The 15,132-nt window shown below is 39.0% G+C and overlaps 1 protein-coding gene across 1 annotated transcript in view; it reads right to left on the bottom strand.

Moving 5' to 3' along the window:
- The window catches only part of ELAPOR2 (endosome-lysosome associated apoptosis and autophagy regulator family member 2), a 221,166-nt gene that overhangs the window by 82,351 nt on the left and 123,683 nt on the right, over positions 1-15,132 (bottom strand). Inside the window, 1 exon segment of the mRNA NM_001046238.4 lies at positions 8,080-8,275. Within this exon segment, the coding sequence (NP_001039703.2) occupies positions 8,080-8,275 (196 nt within the window).

The following is a 15,132-nucleotide window of genomic DNA, read 5'->3' as shown; positions in this document are numbered from 1 at the left end:
CTGCTGCTTATCACCAAAAACGTGATCACTAGATAGCTGGTCACTAATTCTAGCAGTCTTTGATGGAATTACCCTCAAATAATATCTAAAGTTTTATTTACAAACACATATTGGCAGGGGTGTCCATTTATTATGAGAGAAGAAATCATCCTAGAAAAAGTCCTTTAAAAGTGACTCTAAATACTTTTTAATGTTTATTTTGTATTGGGGTATAGTCAATGAACAATGCTGTGATCGTTCCATGTGAACAGCAAAGGGCCTCAGTTATACATATACACGTATCTTTCTCCCTCAAACTCCCCTTCCCTCCAGGTTGCCACATAACACTGAGCTGAAAAAAAAAAGAGACAGAGAAAGTGGAATCTAAGAAACAAACCACAAAGGGACTTATAGATACAGAGAACAGACTAGTTTTCTGTGGTTGCCAGGGAAGGGGGGAGTAGAATAGATGAAGGGGATGAAGGGGTACCAACCTCCAGTTATGAATAAGTCATGAGGTTGTAAAAAACAAGATAAAGAATATGGTCAATACTGTAATAACTTATTATGGTGATCGTTTCATAATATATGCCACTGTCAAATCACTATGTAATGCTCCTGAAACTAGCATAATATCAATTTGCTATGCAACTGTTATATTTCAATTGTTTAAAAAAAAAAGAAGTACATGATCAGCCAGATGGAAAAATATAATAAAGTGAACCTAAATAAAATGTAGATCACAGTGTCATAGTACATAGTAGGAGCAAAAGTCTGATAGGAAATTTTATTTAAAAAATAAAAGATTAAGTAAATATACTAGTGAACAAAAGTTGGATTGTAAATCTAACCATAAGCTAATTCTTAGATTAATCAACAGTGAGTCATGCGTCCACTTCTGGGCCAAGAAAGTTTCCAACCAGACTGTATGACAGCACAACTTAATATCCTTCTCTTTGAATGTAACTTCCCATTTGGATTATAAGAGTGAGATTTTTGGCAAATTCTTTTTACTAACAACAACAAAAAAGACTGAGACTTCCACATCTCAACATGACTCACTGACTGGTACTGGACTCGCCCTTTTCTTTAACAATCCAGTAAACTAAACAAAACACACCAGCCACGCTCCGGCACTCACACTAGCCAGTGCAGGACCGAGGGTCTTGACAGCAGGAAAATGCATGAGACAAAGCCCAAGCTGACCCTGACCTCATTCATTCTCAGGACACTTTCCAGACTCTGGCACGGGGAGACAGCTCCCAGAGCACAGTGGTCTCACTGAGTGGAGAAACAGGGACGAATGTCTGGGGGAAGCTGAAATAACCAGAATTTACAGGCATGAGAAGCAGAGAAAACAGGGGCTCCAGAAGTCCACATGGAGCTTCTCTATAGGCCCAGGCTTGGGGCTGGAATGTGCAGGCCTAGTAGAGAACAGCCACTGCAAAACTAAGTCAAAATCAGAGAGGTCACGTTTATGGGTATTGCAGGATCTCCAGGCCAGCCAGAGAGGAGAAAACTTAATAATCACATTAGACATCCATCTGAGACTCCAGAAGTGCCACATTTTAGGAATAAGGACCATGCCCTAGGGTAGGTATCCACAATTTTTTTCATAAAGGGCCAAAGAGTCCATAACTGGGGCTTTATGAGCCATGTGATCTCTCCTGCAGTACTCCACTAGGCAATTATAGCTCAAAAGCGGCCATAGATAACACATAAATAAATGAATGCAGCTGTGTTCCAATATAACATTATTTATAAAAAAGGAGTAGGCTATAGTGTGCCCTGGAGTAAAGACCATGACCTAGAACTAAGTGTGAAACCAATACAGAGCCACCTTAAAAAATTCTAAATACCAGACCTAACGAGACACTCTTCTGGTAAATATGCAGCCTTCCAGGTCAAAATCCAACGTCTTTTACACAAAAGAAAAAATAATCCACATTCTCCACATTGTAACACTCATGATGCCTAAGATACATTAAAAATTTACTAGAAATGCAAAGAAGTGGTAAAACATGACCCTTAATTGACAACAAAGAATGAAAAGAAACAGAAAAGTATTTAAGACAGCCTTTAAAAATATAATCAAAAAACATCAAGAGATGAATACAGTAAGTGAAGGCATGAATAATCCCAACTATTTAAAGGGAAATAAGAACTATTTTAAAAACTAAATGGAAAATTCTACAGCTGAAAACTACTATTTGTGAAATTTAAAATTCAATAGATGAGCTTAAGATCAAGTTTGAAACTGCAAAAGAAATACTGACAGAGCAATAGAAACTATGTAATCTGAAGTATAAGAGAGAAAAATGGGGGGAAATGGAGTCTCAGTGACTACGGACAACACCAAGTGGCCTAACTTACATGTAAATGGAGTTATAGAAGGAAAATAGGCAGAGAAGGGGGCAGAAAAACATATTGGTGAAAGAATAGCTTTAAAAAATTCCCAAATTCAATAACAATATCAACCTACAGATCCAGGAAACTCAGTCAACTTCAAGCAGAGTAAAAATACAAAGAAAACCAATGCTTTCTTTGAGTCATGTGTCAACTTTTGGGCCAAAAAAGTTTCCAACCAGACTATCTGACAGCACAACTTAATATCTTCTCTTCAAATTTAACTTTCTATCTGGATTACAAGAGTGAGATTTTTGGAATTCTTTGTTTTTACTAACAAAAAAATAATAATAAAAGACTGAGACTTCCACATCTCAACATGACTAGCAAAGAAATAGAGAACACATTATAAGCAAAGAAATACAGAACATATTATAAGTAGTCAAGGAAACAATGACACATTACATAAAAGAAGCTAACCAAGCAAAATACAGCTAATTCTTTTTTTCTTATCACAAACAAGGGAGAGTTCAGAAGGTAATGAATGGAACACCTTTAAAACACAGAAGGAGAAAAGTAAAAGTCCAGAGTCCTACGTCCAATAAAATATTCTTCAAAACTGAGGCTAAATAAAGATGTGTTTAGATTTCAGAAAGTTGAGAGAATTTATGAGCAGCAGACCTGCATGAAATAATAAACAAAATTTTACAGATTAAAAAAATAATACTGAACACACATTTATAAAATTGGAGAAAAGAGTATCAACAACCATAAATACATAGATAAAAACGTAAAGCTACATTTTTCTCAAGTTTTTTAAAAATTAACTGATTCTTTACAACACATCTCATTGTATTACAGGGTTTATGATGTGTTCCTAAATATATGATAATAGCACCAGGATAAGGGCATAAAGGTAACTATACTGTTGTAAAGCTTTACATATTATATAAAAGTACAATAACAATACTAATTATACTTTAAGAATTGTAAGTAGCCTTTGCAGGATATCTAAAGATGTAAAAACACTAACTACAACAGAAAACATTGATAAATTGTACTTTTAAATTTTAAACTTTTGGTTATTTAAAAACACCCCTGAGAAAATGAGAAAGCAAAAGCTGCAGATAAAAGAACTATTTCACACACATATATGTACATGTGCATGCATATGTGTATAGGTTAAATATATAGATTCATGACAAAACTTCCTTCATGTCAAGCATACACAATGAACTACTACAACTCAATAATCAACTGACCCAAAAACATAACAAATGGATAAATATTTGACACTTAACACATACACACACACCCACAAACATATGGACTATGAACATATGAATAGTGCTCAATACCTTTGTACAGAAGGAAATGAAAAAAAAACCACACAAAGAAATACCATTTCTCATACATACACTAGAAAGACTAAAATAAACCAAGACTTCTGTACAATATTTTACAATGTAAATAACTAGAATTCAAATGCACTGCTAGAGTCTAATGCTACAATCATTTTGAAAATCTCTGACAACTTCTTACAAAGTTCAACACACATCTTCTATATGATCCAAGCAATTAAAAAGAAGTAAAAAGAAAGCAAGATTGGGTGGATAGAAGGAAGGAAGGAAGGAAAAGGGGAGAGGGAGGGAGGAAAGGAGACAAGCTTAGCAGTAATCGACTGAAATTTACACTAAGAAAATGATACTCAATACACTGAAAAATTTCTGCTTATCATTCGATTTCTTTAATGAATAAGAAATTTCAAGTAGAAAAAAAAAGCCATGTGAATATCTCCTGCTCACCAAAACAAAGATCTGAGGTCTTACAACATCCTGCTGGTACTCTCAGTTCAGTTCAGTCCGACTCCTTGCGACCCCATGAATCACAGCATGCCAGGCCTCCCTATCCATCACCATCTCCCAGAGTTCACTCAGACTCATGACCATCGAGTCAGTGACGCCATCCAGCCATCTCATCCTCTGTCATCCCCTTCTCCTCCTGCCCCCAATCCCTCCCAGCATCAGAGTCTTTTCCAATGAGTCAACTCTTAGCATGAGGTGGCCAAAGTACTGGAGTTTCAGCTTCGGCATCAGTCCTTCCAAAGAAATCCCAGGGCTGATCTCCTTCAGAATGGACTGTTTGGATCTCCTTGCAGTCCAAGGGACTCTCAAGAGTCTTCTCCAACACCACAGTTCAAAAGCATCAATTTTTCGGCGCTCAGCCTTTTTCACAGTCCAACTCTCACATCCATACATGACCACTGGAAAAACCATAGCCTTGACTAGACGGACCTTTGTTGGCAAAGTAATGTCTCTGCTTTTGAATATGCTATCTAGGTTGGTCATAACTTTCCTTCCAATGAGTAAGCATCTTTTAATTTCATGGCTACAGTCACCATCTGCAGTGATTTTGGAGCCCCCCAAAATAAAGTCTGACACTGTTTCCACTGTTTCCCCATCTATTTCCCATGAAGTGATGGGACCAGATGCCATGATCTTAGTTTTCTGAATGTTGAGCTTTAAGCCAACTTTTTCACTCTCCTCTTTCACTTTCATCAAGAGGCTTTTTAATTCGTCTTCACTTTCTGCCATAAGGGTGGTGTCATCTGCATATCTGAGGTTATTGATATTTCTCCTGGCAATCTTGATTCCAGCTTGTGTTTCTCCTTTAAGAACTCTTTAATTTAAAGAATTTAAATTATACACACAAAAAGGTTTCACACGTTATACAAAGGTACAGTGTTCCTGTGAAATCTTTCATAAGCTGAAATGGTATAAAGCAAAGAAGTAATTACCTTAGGACACAAATTAATTTACAAAATAAACTGTGAGAAAGCAATTATCCCACAGATACAGTTCAAAGTTACGATGACCTGATGCTGAGATGCTGAATGCAGTTCCCAGAAAGAGCTTAGTGGGGCCACTCTCACCGCACAGGGTGCAAACTGCCTCAAGGGCAGCTCCATTTGTGCAAAATCAATGCTACACAGCACTTTTGCCTTTTGCCTTTTTTTTTTTTTTTTTTTGTAAAAGCGAAAATCCTCTTCAGATTCCTTTTGGTTAACAAAAACAGGTACTAACATAGGTCATCCATAAAAGTGAAATGACGTATTAAATAAAACAAACTCTGGAAAAGCAGAGGTTATCTGTGTGTGCATGTATACACACATATATGTATTAATATATGTACATACATATACAACATGGGTTTGAACTGCACCATTCACTGATACTCCGACGATTTTCACTAAATACACATTACAGTACTATTAGACCCATGGTTGGTTGAATCCACCAGTTGCTGAAGGGAGGATACAAAAGGCCAACTTACAGTTGTATTTTCAACTTTAAGGAGGTAGGCACTCCCACCCCCATAATGCTGAAGGATCAACTGCATTTATATGTGTGTACATTTATACACACATATATATAGTTTTTCCTCTGGCAGAGGAACCAGAGATCAAATTGCCAGCATCCGCTGGATCATCAAAAAAGCAAGAGAGTTCCAGAAAAATATCTTTTTCTGCTTTATTGACTATGCCAAAGCCTTTGACTGTGTGGATCACAATCAACTGTGGAAAATTCTGAAAGAGATGGGAATACCAGACCACCAGTCCTGCTTCTTGAGAAACCTGTATGCAGGACAGGAAGCAACAGTTAGAACTGGACAGGGAACAACAGACTGGTTCCAAATAGGAAAAGGAGTACGTCAAGGCTGTATATTGTCACCCTGCTTATTTAACTTATACGCAGAGTACATCATGAGAAACACTGAGCTGGAAGAAACACAAGCTGGAATTAAGATTGCCGGGAGAAATATCAATAACCTCAGAAATGCAGATGACACCACCCTTATGGCAGAAAGTGAAGACGAATTAAAAAGCCTCTTGATGAAAGTGAAAGAGGAGAGTGAAAAAGTTGGCTTAAAGCTCAACATTCAGAAAACTAAGATCATGGCGTCTGGTCCCATCACTTCATGGGAAATAGATGGGGAAACAGTGGAAACAGTGTCAGACTTTATTTTTGGGGCTCCAAAATCACTGCAGATGGTGACTGCAGCCATGAAATTAAAAGACACTTACTCCTTAGAAGGAAAGTTATGACCAACCTAGATAGCATATTCAAAAGCAGAGATTACTTTGCCAACAAAGGTCCATCTAGTCAAGGCTTTTTCCTGTGGTCATGTATGGATGTGAGAGTTGGACTGTGAAGAAGGCTGAGCGCTGAAGAATTGATGCTTTTGAACTATGGTGTTGGAGAAGACTCTTGAGAGTCCCTTGGACTACAAGGAGATCCAAACAGTCCATCGTAAAGGAGATCAGTCCTGGATGTTCATTGGAAGGACTGATGCTGAAGCTCCAGTACTTTGGCCACCTCATGCGAAGAGTTGACTCATTGGAAAAGACTCTGATGCTGGGAGGGATTGGGAGCAGGAGGAGAAGGGGACAACAGAGGATGAGATGGCTGGATGGCATCACCGACTCATGGGACATGAGTTTGAGTGAACTCCAGGAGTTGGTGATAGACAGGGAGGCCTGTGCTGTGATTCATGGGGTCGCAAAGAGTCAGACACAACTGAGCGACTGAATTAAACATATAATTTTTATATATATAGTTAGAGAAATAATCCTATTAGTGCTATCTAATATCACGACTCTATATGATGAAATGACCATTATCTGAAGAGTAAAAATGGCCGAGAGAGAGACTGCTAGAAAGCAAGGGGGATGAAGAGAAGGTAGGAAGGAAGGAGGAGCAAATGTATCTACTTTCACAGCTAAATAATTCCCCAACATCTTTAGTTCAGGGTAAAAAATGTGAGTCATTTTTTATTTGAATCATTTTAGCTCAGGGGAAAAAATGTGACCATCCTTGTCAGAAGGTAGCCAGAGGCTAGAAGTTTAATTGTACAAAACACAGGCACATGAAAGGGAATGTTAAATAGTCAAATAAGAAAACAGGAAGGGTGAGAACCCAAAGATAAAAATATTGTGTTTTTTCAAAACAGTTTAACCTTCCTCCAATATTGTCACAGGCAAAGCTATAATCTCCTATTAAAAAGGTGGAAATTAAGTAAAAGTGCTTTCTACCTTAGGTGTTTGGCCCACTCTATGTCGCAGAAAATCATCAAGTGTACAAATGAAGGTTATACATTTTTCATTTTCAAGGAAAATTTTTAAAAATGGAAAATATTCATTAAAATTAGAAAAGAGTTTGTAGAACTACTGGCTTTAATATAGTTATAAATATATTAGAAAACTAAGTTGCTTTTCTAATACTTTTATTGCATTTTACATACTATATATTATGTCCTAAGAGCAATTACTTTAACTTCATGAAAATTCCCTGGTGCTTTCCCTGGTGGCTCAGATGTTAAAGCAGTGCGGGAGACCTGGGTTCGATCCCTGGGTTGGGAAGATTCCCTGGAGAAAGAATTGGCACCCCACTCCAGTACTCTTGCCTGGAAAATCCCATGGACGGAGGAGCCTGGTAGGCTGCAGTCCATGGGGTCGCTAAGAGTGGGACACGACTGAGCAACTTCACTTTCTTTCTTTCATAAAAATACAGCTACATAATTCATAAGGACTGCCTAAAAAATATGACTATTTGCAATCAGTTTACCTATAGTGCTTGCTTCAGCAGCACATATGCAGTTAGTTTACCTATAATCCCAACCACTACCAAGGTTAACCTCAACTTCTTTCTGGAAAAGAGCAACTACACCCTCATCAAGGCTCCTTTGGATTCTTACTTGTTACAGCCCTCTGGCCTGCTATCAGAAGGGCCGACCACAGTGTCCATGAATGTTGCGACGTTGGAAAATCCAGCCGGCAATTCATCCCATTCGTCAAATTTGATGCCACTGCCCAAGGAGTAGGTGCCTTCACCACACTTACTGCATACCTGGTTCTTCATTTCTAGATACTCCCCAGAAGCACAGGAGAAAGCTGGAAGGCAAAATGCATAACCCGTTAGTCATCACACGTCCCCCTTCAGTTTCCTCCCTTCATTCCTATCACTAGTATTGTTTTTATAAAGCTCTGGTCATGTTACACCCTAATGAAAGTTTTCCAGAGTTTTCCGTATCACTACAGGGACTTCACAGTTTGTCCCCACCCCATTTTACCAGGTTCATCACTTGACCGATTCTCTTCCAACCACAACAAAATTATTATTACTCCCAAAATATTTCATCCTCTTTCTTGTCACTCTAGTTTTTGGAGTTGCTGACCAACCCATGTGCTCACCCTAAAAACTCATGTTCCTAACTCAAAAATGACCCTCTTTATAACAGAAGATGGGTTCCTGCCCCTCCAGGCAGTCAACTGGGGCTCCCGCTGTACTCCTACAATACTCTTTTTATAATAGCTTCCCTTAAAGATAGAAAAACAGAGAGACAAATATTACTTATCAATTGATGTGAGACTTCGAGGTTCCAAAAAACAGGCATCATTATTTTTGAATATTAGCTAATTGTACCTGGCTAATACTAAGTGCAAATAAAAGGTTTATCTGAAAAGAGGGGATGTATGCATACATGGGCTTCCCAGGTGGGGCTACTGGTAACGAACCCCCTTGTCAATGCAGGAGACATAAGAGACCCAGGTTCAACCCCTGGGTCAGGAAGATCCCCTAGAGAAGGGCTTTGCAACCCACTCCAGTATTCTTGCCTGGAGAATCCCATGGACAGAGGAGCCTGGCGGGCTACAGTCCATGTGGTTGCACGACTGAAGCGATTCAGCATGCATGCTGAATACATGCATGTATACATATGGCTGATTCACTTTGCTGTATAGCAGAAACTGACACATCAGTATAAACCAACTGTATCCAAATAAAATATAAAATAAAAATGAAAGAAAAAGGTTGATCCAGTGAGTAACATAAACACAAAGGGGATAACAAGAGGGTAGTGCTTCACGTGTATCAGCTAAACAAGTATCCCCACTCTGAAACCATGAGTCCACATTTTCAATATTCACGACTCTCACCCAGTCATTTCCACAGCCTCCACTTTTTTTTTTTTTTAACTGATGCCAGGCTCTGTGCAAATCCTCAGACGGAACCAGAGACAGAAGCCACAGGCAAAGTGCAGAACAGATGACACAGTTACAGAAAAGACGGCAATTCTTCTGCTGTTATTACTCATTCAGCAAACACAAATCTATGTCCTCCAAATGTGTGGTTCTGTGCTCAGGGCAGTATTAGTGACTCAAACATAGCAAAGAGCTTTCTAATCCTTTAATCAGGATATTAAAGAACAAGAACAAAATAAAACCTCCAAATTACCTGATGAAGAAAAACAAATCTCCCAACAGACAGTGAAGCAGCAAAACCTCACATTTAGATAGATTTTCCTTTTAGAATACATGGAAATGTGGCAAAAAATAAGAACAAGATAATTTTGAAAAAAAATTAAAGAATTAGAGCTAAGCATCCTGTATCCTGCATTGAACCTGGACTGCCAATTCATTTCTTATATGATATTATACATGGATGCTTGGGGCTGGTGCACTGGGATGACCCAGAGGGATGGTACGGAGAGGGAGGTGGGAGGGGGGTTCAAGATGGGGAACACGTGTACACCCATGGCGGATTCATGTTGATGTATGGCAAAACCAATACAACACTGTAAAGTAATTAGCCTCCAATTAAAATAAATAAATTTAAATTACAAAAAAATAGAATTAGTGCTAAAACCCATATTCATCTACTTACTTATCCAATGAATAAATGCTGTCTTCAAAAAAGTTTAAGATACTGTAAAATGAACTTCTAACCCTCAAATTAGCAGGATATCAGAAAATAAGAAAAGATTAGGCAAAAAGTATTACATGCTGGCTACAAGGTCAAAACTCTCTCAGATCAAGCTGTACCACTTCCAAACTGTGACCTTGAGTGAGGTACTTCAAGCCTCAGTTTCTGTCTCTGAAAAATCAGATAATAATCATAGTACTTCCCTATAGGGATATACTGAGAAAATACAGTACAAAGTGGTCTATACAGCATCTTGCATTTAATAAATGCTCACAACATATGGTTGCGATCACTACCAACACAACCAAGAGAGAAATATAGTAACAAAAAAATTTTTATTTTGCTTTGTATGGTTTATAGGTCTTCTGGTAAACTGATAAACAATATCATAAACCAAGAGCATACTTTACACCAAATCAAGAGTCAGCAAGACTGGGAGCTGACTGTGGCTCAGATCATGAACTCCTTATTGCCAAATTCAGACTTAAATTGAAGAAAGTAGGGAAAACCACTAGACCACTCAGGTATGATGTAAACAAATCCCTAACGATTATATAGTGCAAGTGATAAATAGATTTAAGGGACTAGATCTGATAGAGTGCCTGATGAACTATGGACAGAGGTCTGTGACACTGTACAGGAGACAAGGAGCAAGACCATCCCATGGAAAAGAAATGCAAAAAAGCAAAATGGCTGTCTGAGGAGGAATTACAAATAGCTATGAAAAGAAGAGAAGCGAAAAGCAAAGGAGAAAAGGAAAGACATACCCATTTGAATGCAGAGTTCCAAAGAATATCAAGGAGAGATAAGAAAGCCTTCCTCAACGATCAATGCAAAGAAATAGAGGAAAACAATAGAATAGGAAAGACTAGAGATCTCCAAGAAAATTAGAGATACCAAGGGAACATTTCATGCAAAGATGGGCTTAATAAAGGACAGAAATGGTATGGACCTAACAGAAGGAGAAGATCTTAAGAAGAGGTGGCAAGAATACACAGAAGAACTGTACAAAAAAGATCTTTACAACCCAGATAATCACGATGGTGTGATCACTCACCTAGAGCCAGACATCCTGGAATGTGAAGTCAAGTGGTCCTCAGGAAGTATCACTATGAACAAAGCTAGTGGAGGTGATGGAATTCCAGTTGAAGTTATTTTAAATCCTAAAAGATGATGCTGTGAAAGTGCTGCACCCAAGATGCCAGCAAATTTGGAAAACTCAGCAGTGACCACAGGACTGGAAAAGGTCTGTTTTCATTCCAATCCCAAAGAAAGGCAATGCCAAAGAATGCTCAAACTACCGCACAGTTGCACTCATCTCACACGCTAGTAAAGTAATGCTCAAAATTCTCCAAGCCAGGCTTCAGCAATACATGAACGGTGAACTCCCAGATGTTCAAGCTAGTTTTAGAAAAGCCAGAGGAACCAGAGATCAAATTGCCAGCATCAGCTGGATCATCGAAAAAGCAAGAGTGTTCCAGAAAAACATCTATTTCTGCTTTATTGACTATGCCAAAGCCTTTGACTGTGTGGATCACAATAAACTGTGGAAAATTCTTCAAGAGATGGGAATACCAGACCACCTGACCTGCCTCTTGAGAAATCTGTATGCAGGTCAGGAAGCAACAGTTAGAACTGGACATGGAACAACAGACTTGTTCCAAATCGGGAAAGGAGTATGTCAAGGCTGTATATTGTCACTCTGCTTATTTAACTTATATGCAGAGTACATCATAAGAAATGCTGGGCTGGAGAGGGCACAAGCTGGAATCAAGATTGCCGGGAGAAATATCAATAACCTCAGATATGCAGATGACACCACCCTTATGGCAGAAAGTGAAGAAGAACTAAAGAGCCGCTTAATGAAAGTTCAGTTCAGTTCAGTCGCTCAGTCATGTCCGACTCTGCGACCCCATGAATCGCAGCATGCCAGGCCTCCCTGTCCATCACCAACTCCCAGAGTTCACTCAAACTCACGTCCATCGAGTCGGTGATGCCATCCAGCATCTCATCCTCTGTCATTCCCTTCTCTTCCTGCCCCCAGTCCCGCCCAGCATCAGGGTCTTTTCCAGTGAGTCAACTCTTCACATGAGGTGGCCAAAGTACTGGAGTTTCAGCTTCAGCATCAGTCCTTCCAATGAACACCCAGGACTGATCTCCTTTAGGATGGACTGGTTGGATCTCCTGGCAGTCCAAGGGACTTTCAAGCATCTTCTCCAACACCACAGTTCAAAAGCATCAATTCTTCAGCACTCAGCTTTCTTCACAGTCCAACCCTCACATCCATACATGACCACTGTAAAAACCATAGCCTTGAATAGACAGACCTTTGTTGACAAGGTAATGTCTCTGGCTTTTCAATATGCTATTTAGGTTGGCCATAACTTTCCTTCTAAGGAGTAAGCATCTTTTAATTTCATGGCTGCAATCACCATCTGCAGTGATTTTGGAGCCCCCCAAAAATAAAGTTTGACACTGTTTCCCCATCTATTTCCCATGAAGTGATGGGACCAGATGACATGATCTTTGTTTTCTGAATGTTGAGCTTTAAGCCAACTTTTTCACTCTCCACTTTCACTTTCATCAAGAGGCTTTTTAGTTCCTCTTCACTTTCTGCCGTAAGGGTGGTGTCATCTGCATATCTGAGGTTATTGATATTTCTCCTGGCAATCTTGTTTCCAGCTTGTGCTTCTTCCAGCCCAGCATTTCTCATGATATACTCTGCATATAAGTTAAATAAGCAGAGCGACAATACTCCTTTTCCTATTTGGAAAGGAAAGAAAAACCCCCACCGACTTGTGTAACAGCTACTGGGGCTCAGCAGATAGCACCTTTGGGACATGCTGCAGTCCAAGGGGTTGCAAAGAGTCAGACAGGACTGAGCAACTGAACTGAACTGAAGAGTCAGCAATCTAGAGCTCACAGGCCAAACCTGGCCTGCTGCATGTATTCATAAAGTTTTATTGAAACACAGTCACAACTATTCACTTATACATTATCTATAGCTACTTTCACATCACAGTGTCAGAGATGAATAGCTGTGAGAGAGACTACACTGCATGTGAAGCTGAAAATATGCACTCTCTGATAAAAACAAAGTTATCTTTGAAGACAGTTTAGTCTAGTGTCCAAAACTGTACTTTTAACTTAATTAGTAAGAAGTAATTTTCTGATAAGTGGACCTTAGGATCTAAAAAGGAGGTAACTGTTATTCCAAAGAGAACTCATTATCCTTTAAAGTCATTAAGAATATCCTCAACTCTTTCAGAGGTATTTCCTTGTCTAAGGTCAGAAGGAATAGTTATTCACCAGTAACTGGTGAATGTATTGACTATTTATAACATAGTCAGTTCTTTTTACTCATAACAGTCATACAGAGTTATCATGAAAACTACCCTGGCGAATAATGAAACACTGCTCCTGGGGAAATACAGGGTTAGACACCTGGGATTCTCTGGTCACAGTATCTTCATCAACAAATCAATATAGAACCTTGTTTTACATGTTTTTCAGCTGAAAAACATCTTATTTAAAATATATTGCTGCTTCGTTAACATTTAACTTATGGCCAAAGGGCACTTCTACTTATACTTGCTGCTGCTGCTAAGTCACTTCAGTCGTGTCCGACTCTGTGCAACCCCATAGACGGTGGCTCACCAGGCTCCCCCATCCCTGGGATTCTCCAGGCAAGAACACTGGAGTGGGTTGCCATTTCCTTCTCCAATGCATGAAAGGAAAAAGTGAAAGTGAAGTCACTCAGTCGTGTCCGACTCTTCTCGACCCCATGGTCTGCAGCCTACCAGGCTCCTCCGTCCATGGGATTTTCAAGGCAAGAGTACTGGAGTGGGGTGCCATTGCCTTCTCCAACTTATACTTGAACTAAGCTTATTTAACATATGAATTTTCTCCAAAAGGCAAAGGACAGCCTTCTTGTACTTAGGATCACTGGCCAGCACTTCAGCACTATTTTAAATGGTAAATTAAGCAATAAAAAGCACAAAAAAATGGAAAACATGGCATTGTTGCTGCTGCTAAGTCACTTCAGTCGTGTCCCACTCTGTGCGACCCCATAGACGGCAGCCCACCAGGCTCCCCCATCCCTGGGATTCTCCAGGCAAGAACACTGGAGTGGGTTGCCATTTCCTTCTCCAATGCATGAAAGTGAAAAGTGAAAGTGAAGTTGCTCAGTAGTGTCTGACTCTTAGCGACCCCATGGACTGCAGCCGACCAGGCTCCTCTGTCCATGAGAGTCTCCAGGCAAGAGTACTGGAGTGGGGTGCCATTGCCTTCTCTGAGTGTGGCATTAAATAGACTGTTAAAAGGACATTGTTGGCAGTATGTGAAATAAGATGGCAGTGTCACTTTCTTTGACCTCAGCTGGGACCACGTGATCAGGAGATCCATTTTTACTGCTTTCCACATGTTGGCAAATGACAGCAAATGTATCACATGGATTGATTTGATACAAATAAATTATTTAAGGTAGGTAAATTTACAAATATGGAATCCATGAATAATAAAGACTTTCAACAGACCTGTGAAGGAGAAAGATATCATGCCCATTTGCCAGAAGAGGAAACTGAGGCACAGTAGATTTAAATAACCTGATTAGAAAGTTATCCACTTAACAAGTGGCTAAGATGATATTCAGATTTATCTCTCTGATTCTAAAGCTCAAGTCCCAAGAAAATTCAATTCAAACAGTAACTATTATAATCAATGCAAAAGGGCAAGTAATTTAAAATTAATTCATTATTATCCTTCATAGTTTTCATTTGCTGTCTTGAACTGTTGAACAATATTCATGTGCATTACAAAGCAATAACAATTCCCTACACACACGTCTTATGAAAATTGTAATATAACTAACACACATATTTTCAAAATATTTTAGCAAGTTACTAACTTCCATAAGTCTCAGTGTCCACACTTATAAAAGGAAAATAGTAATTATATATCTAAGAGTTTTGGGAATAAATGAGATATTCAATATAAAACATTTAGCAACATGCCTGAGATAAAGCATGTACTAACTGTTTGCTACAAT

This window comes from Bos taurus, chromosome 4 (assembly GCF_002263795.3).
Source record: "Bos taurus isolate L1 Dominette 01449 registration number 42190680 breed Hereford chromosome 4, ARS-UCD2.0, whole genome shotgun sequence".
Taxonomy (NCBI): domain Eukaryota; kingdom Metazoa; phylum Chordata; class Mammalia; order Artiodactyla; family Bovidae; genus Bos; species Bos taurus.
The sequence above is the reverse complement of the archived record's forward strand: the minus strand, read 5'-3'. Positions and strand labels throughout refer to the sequence as shown.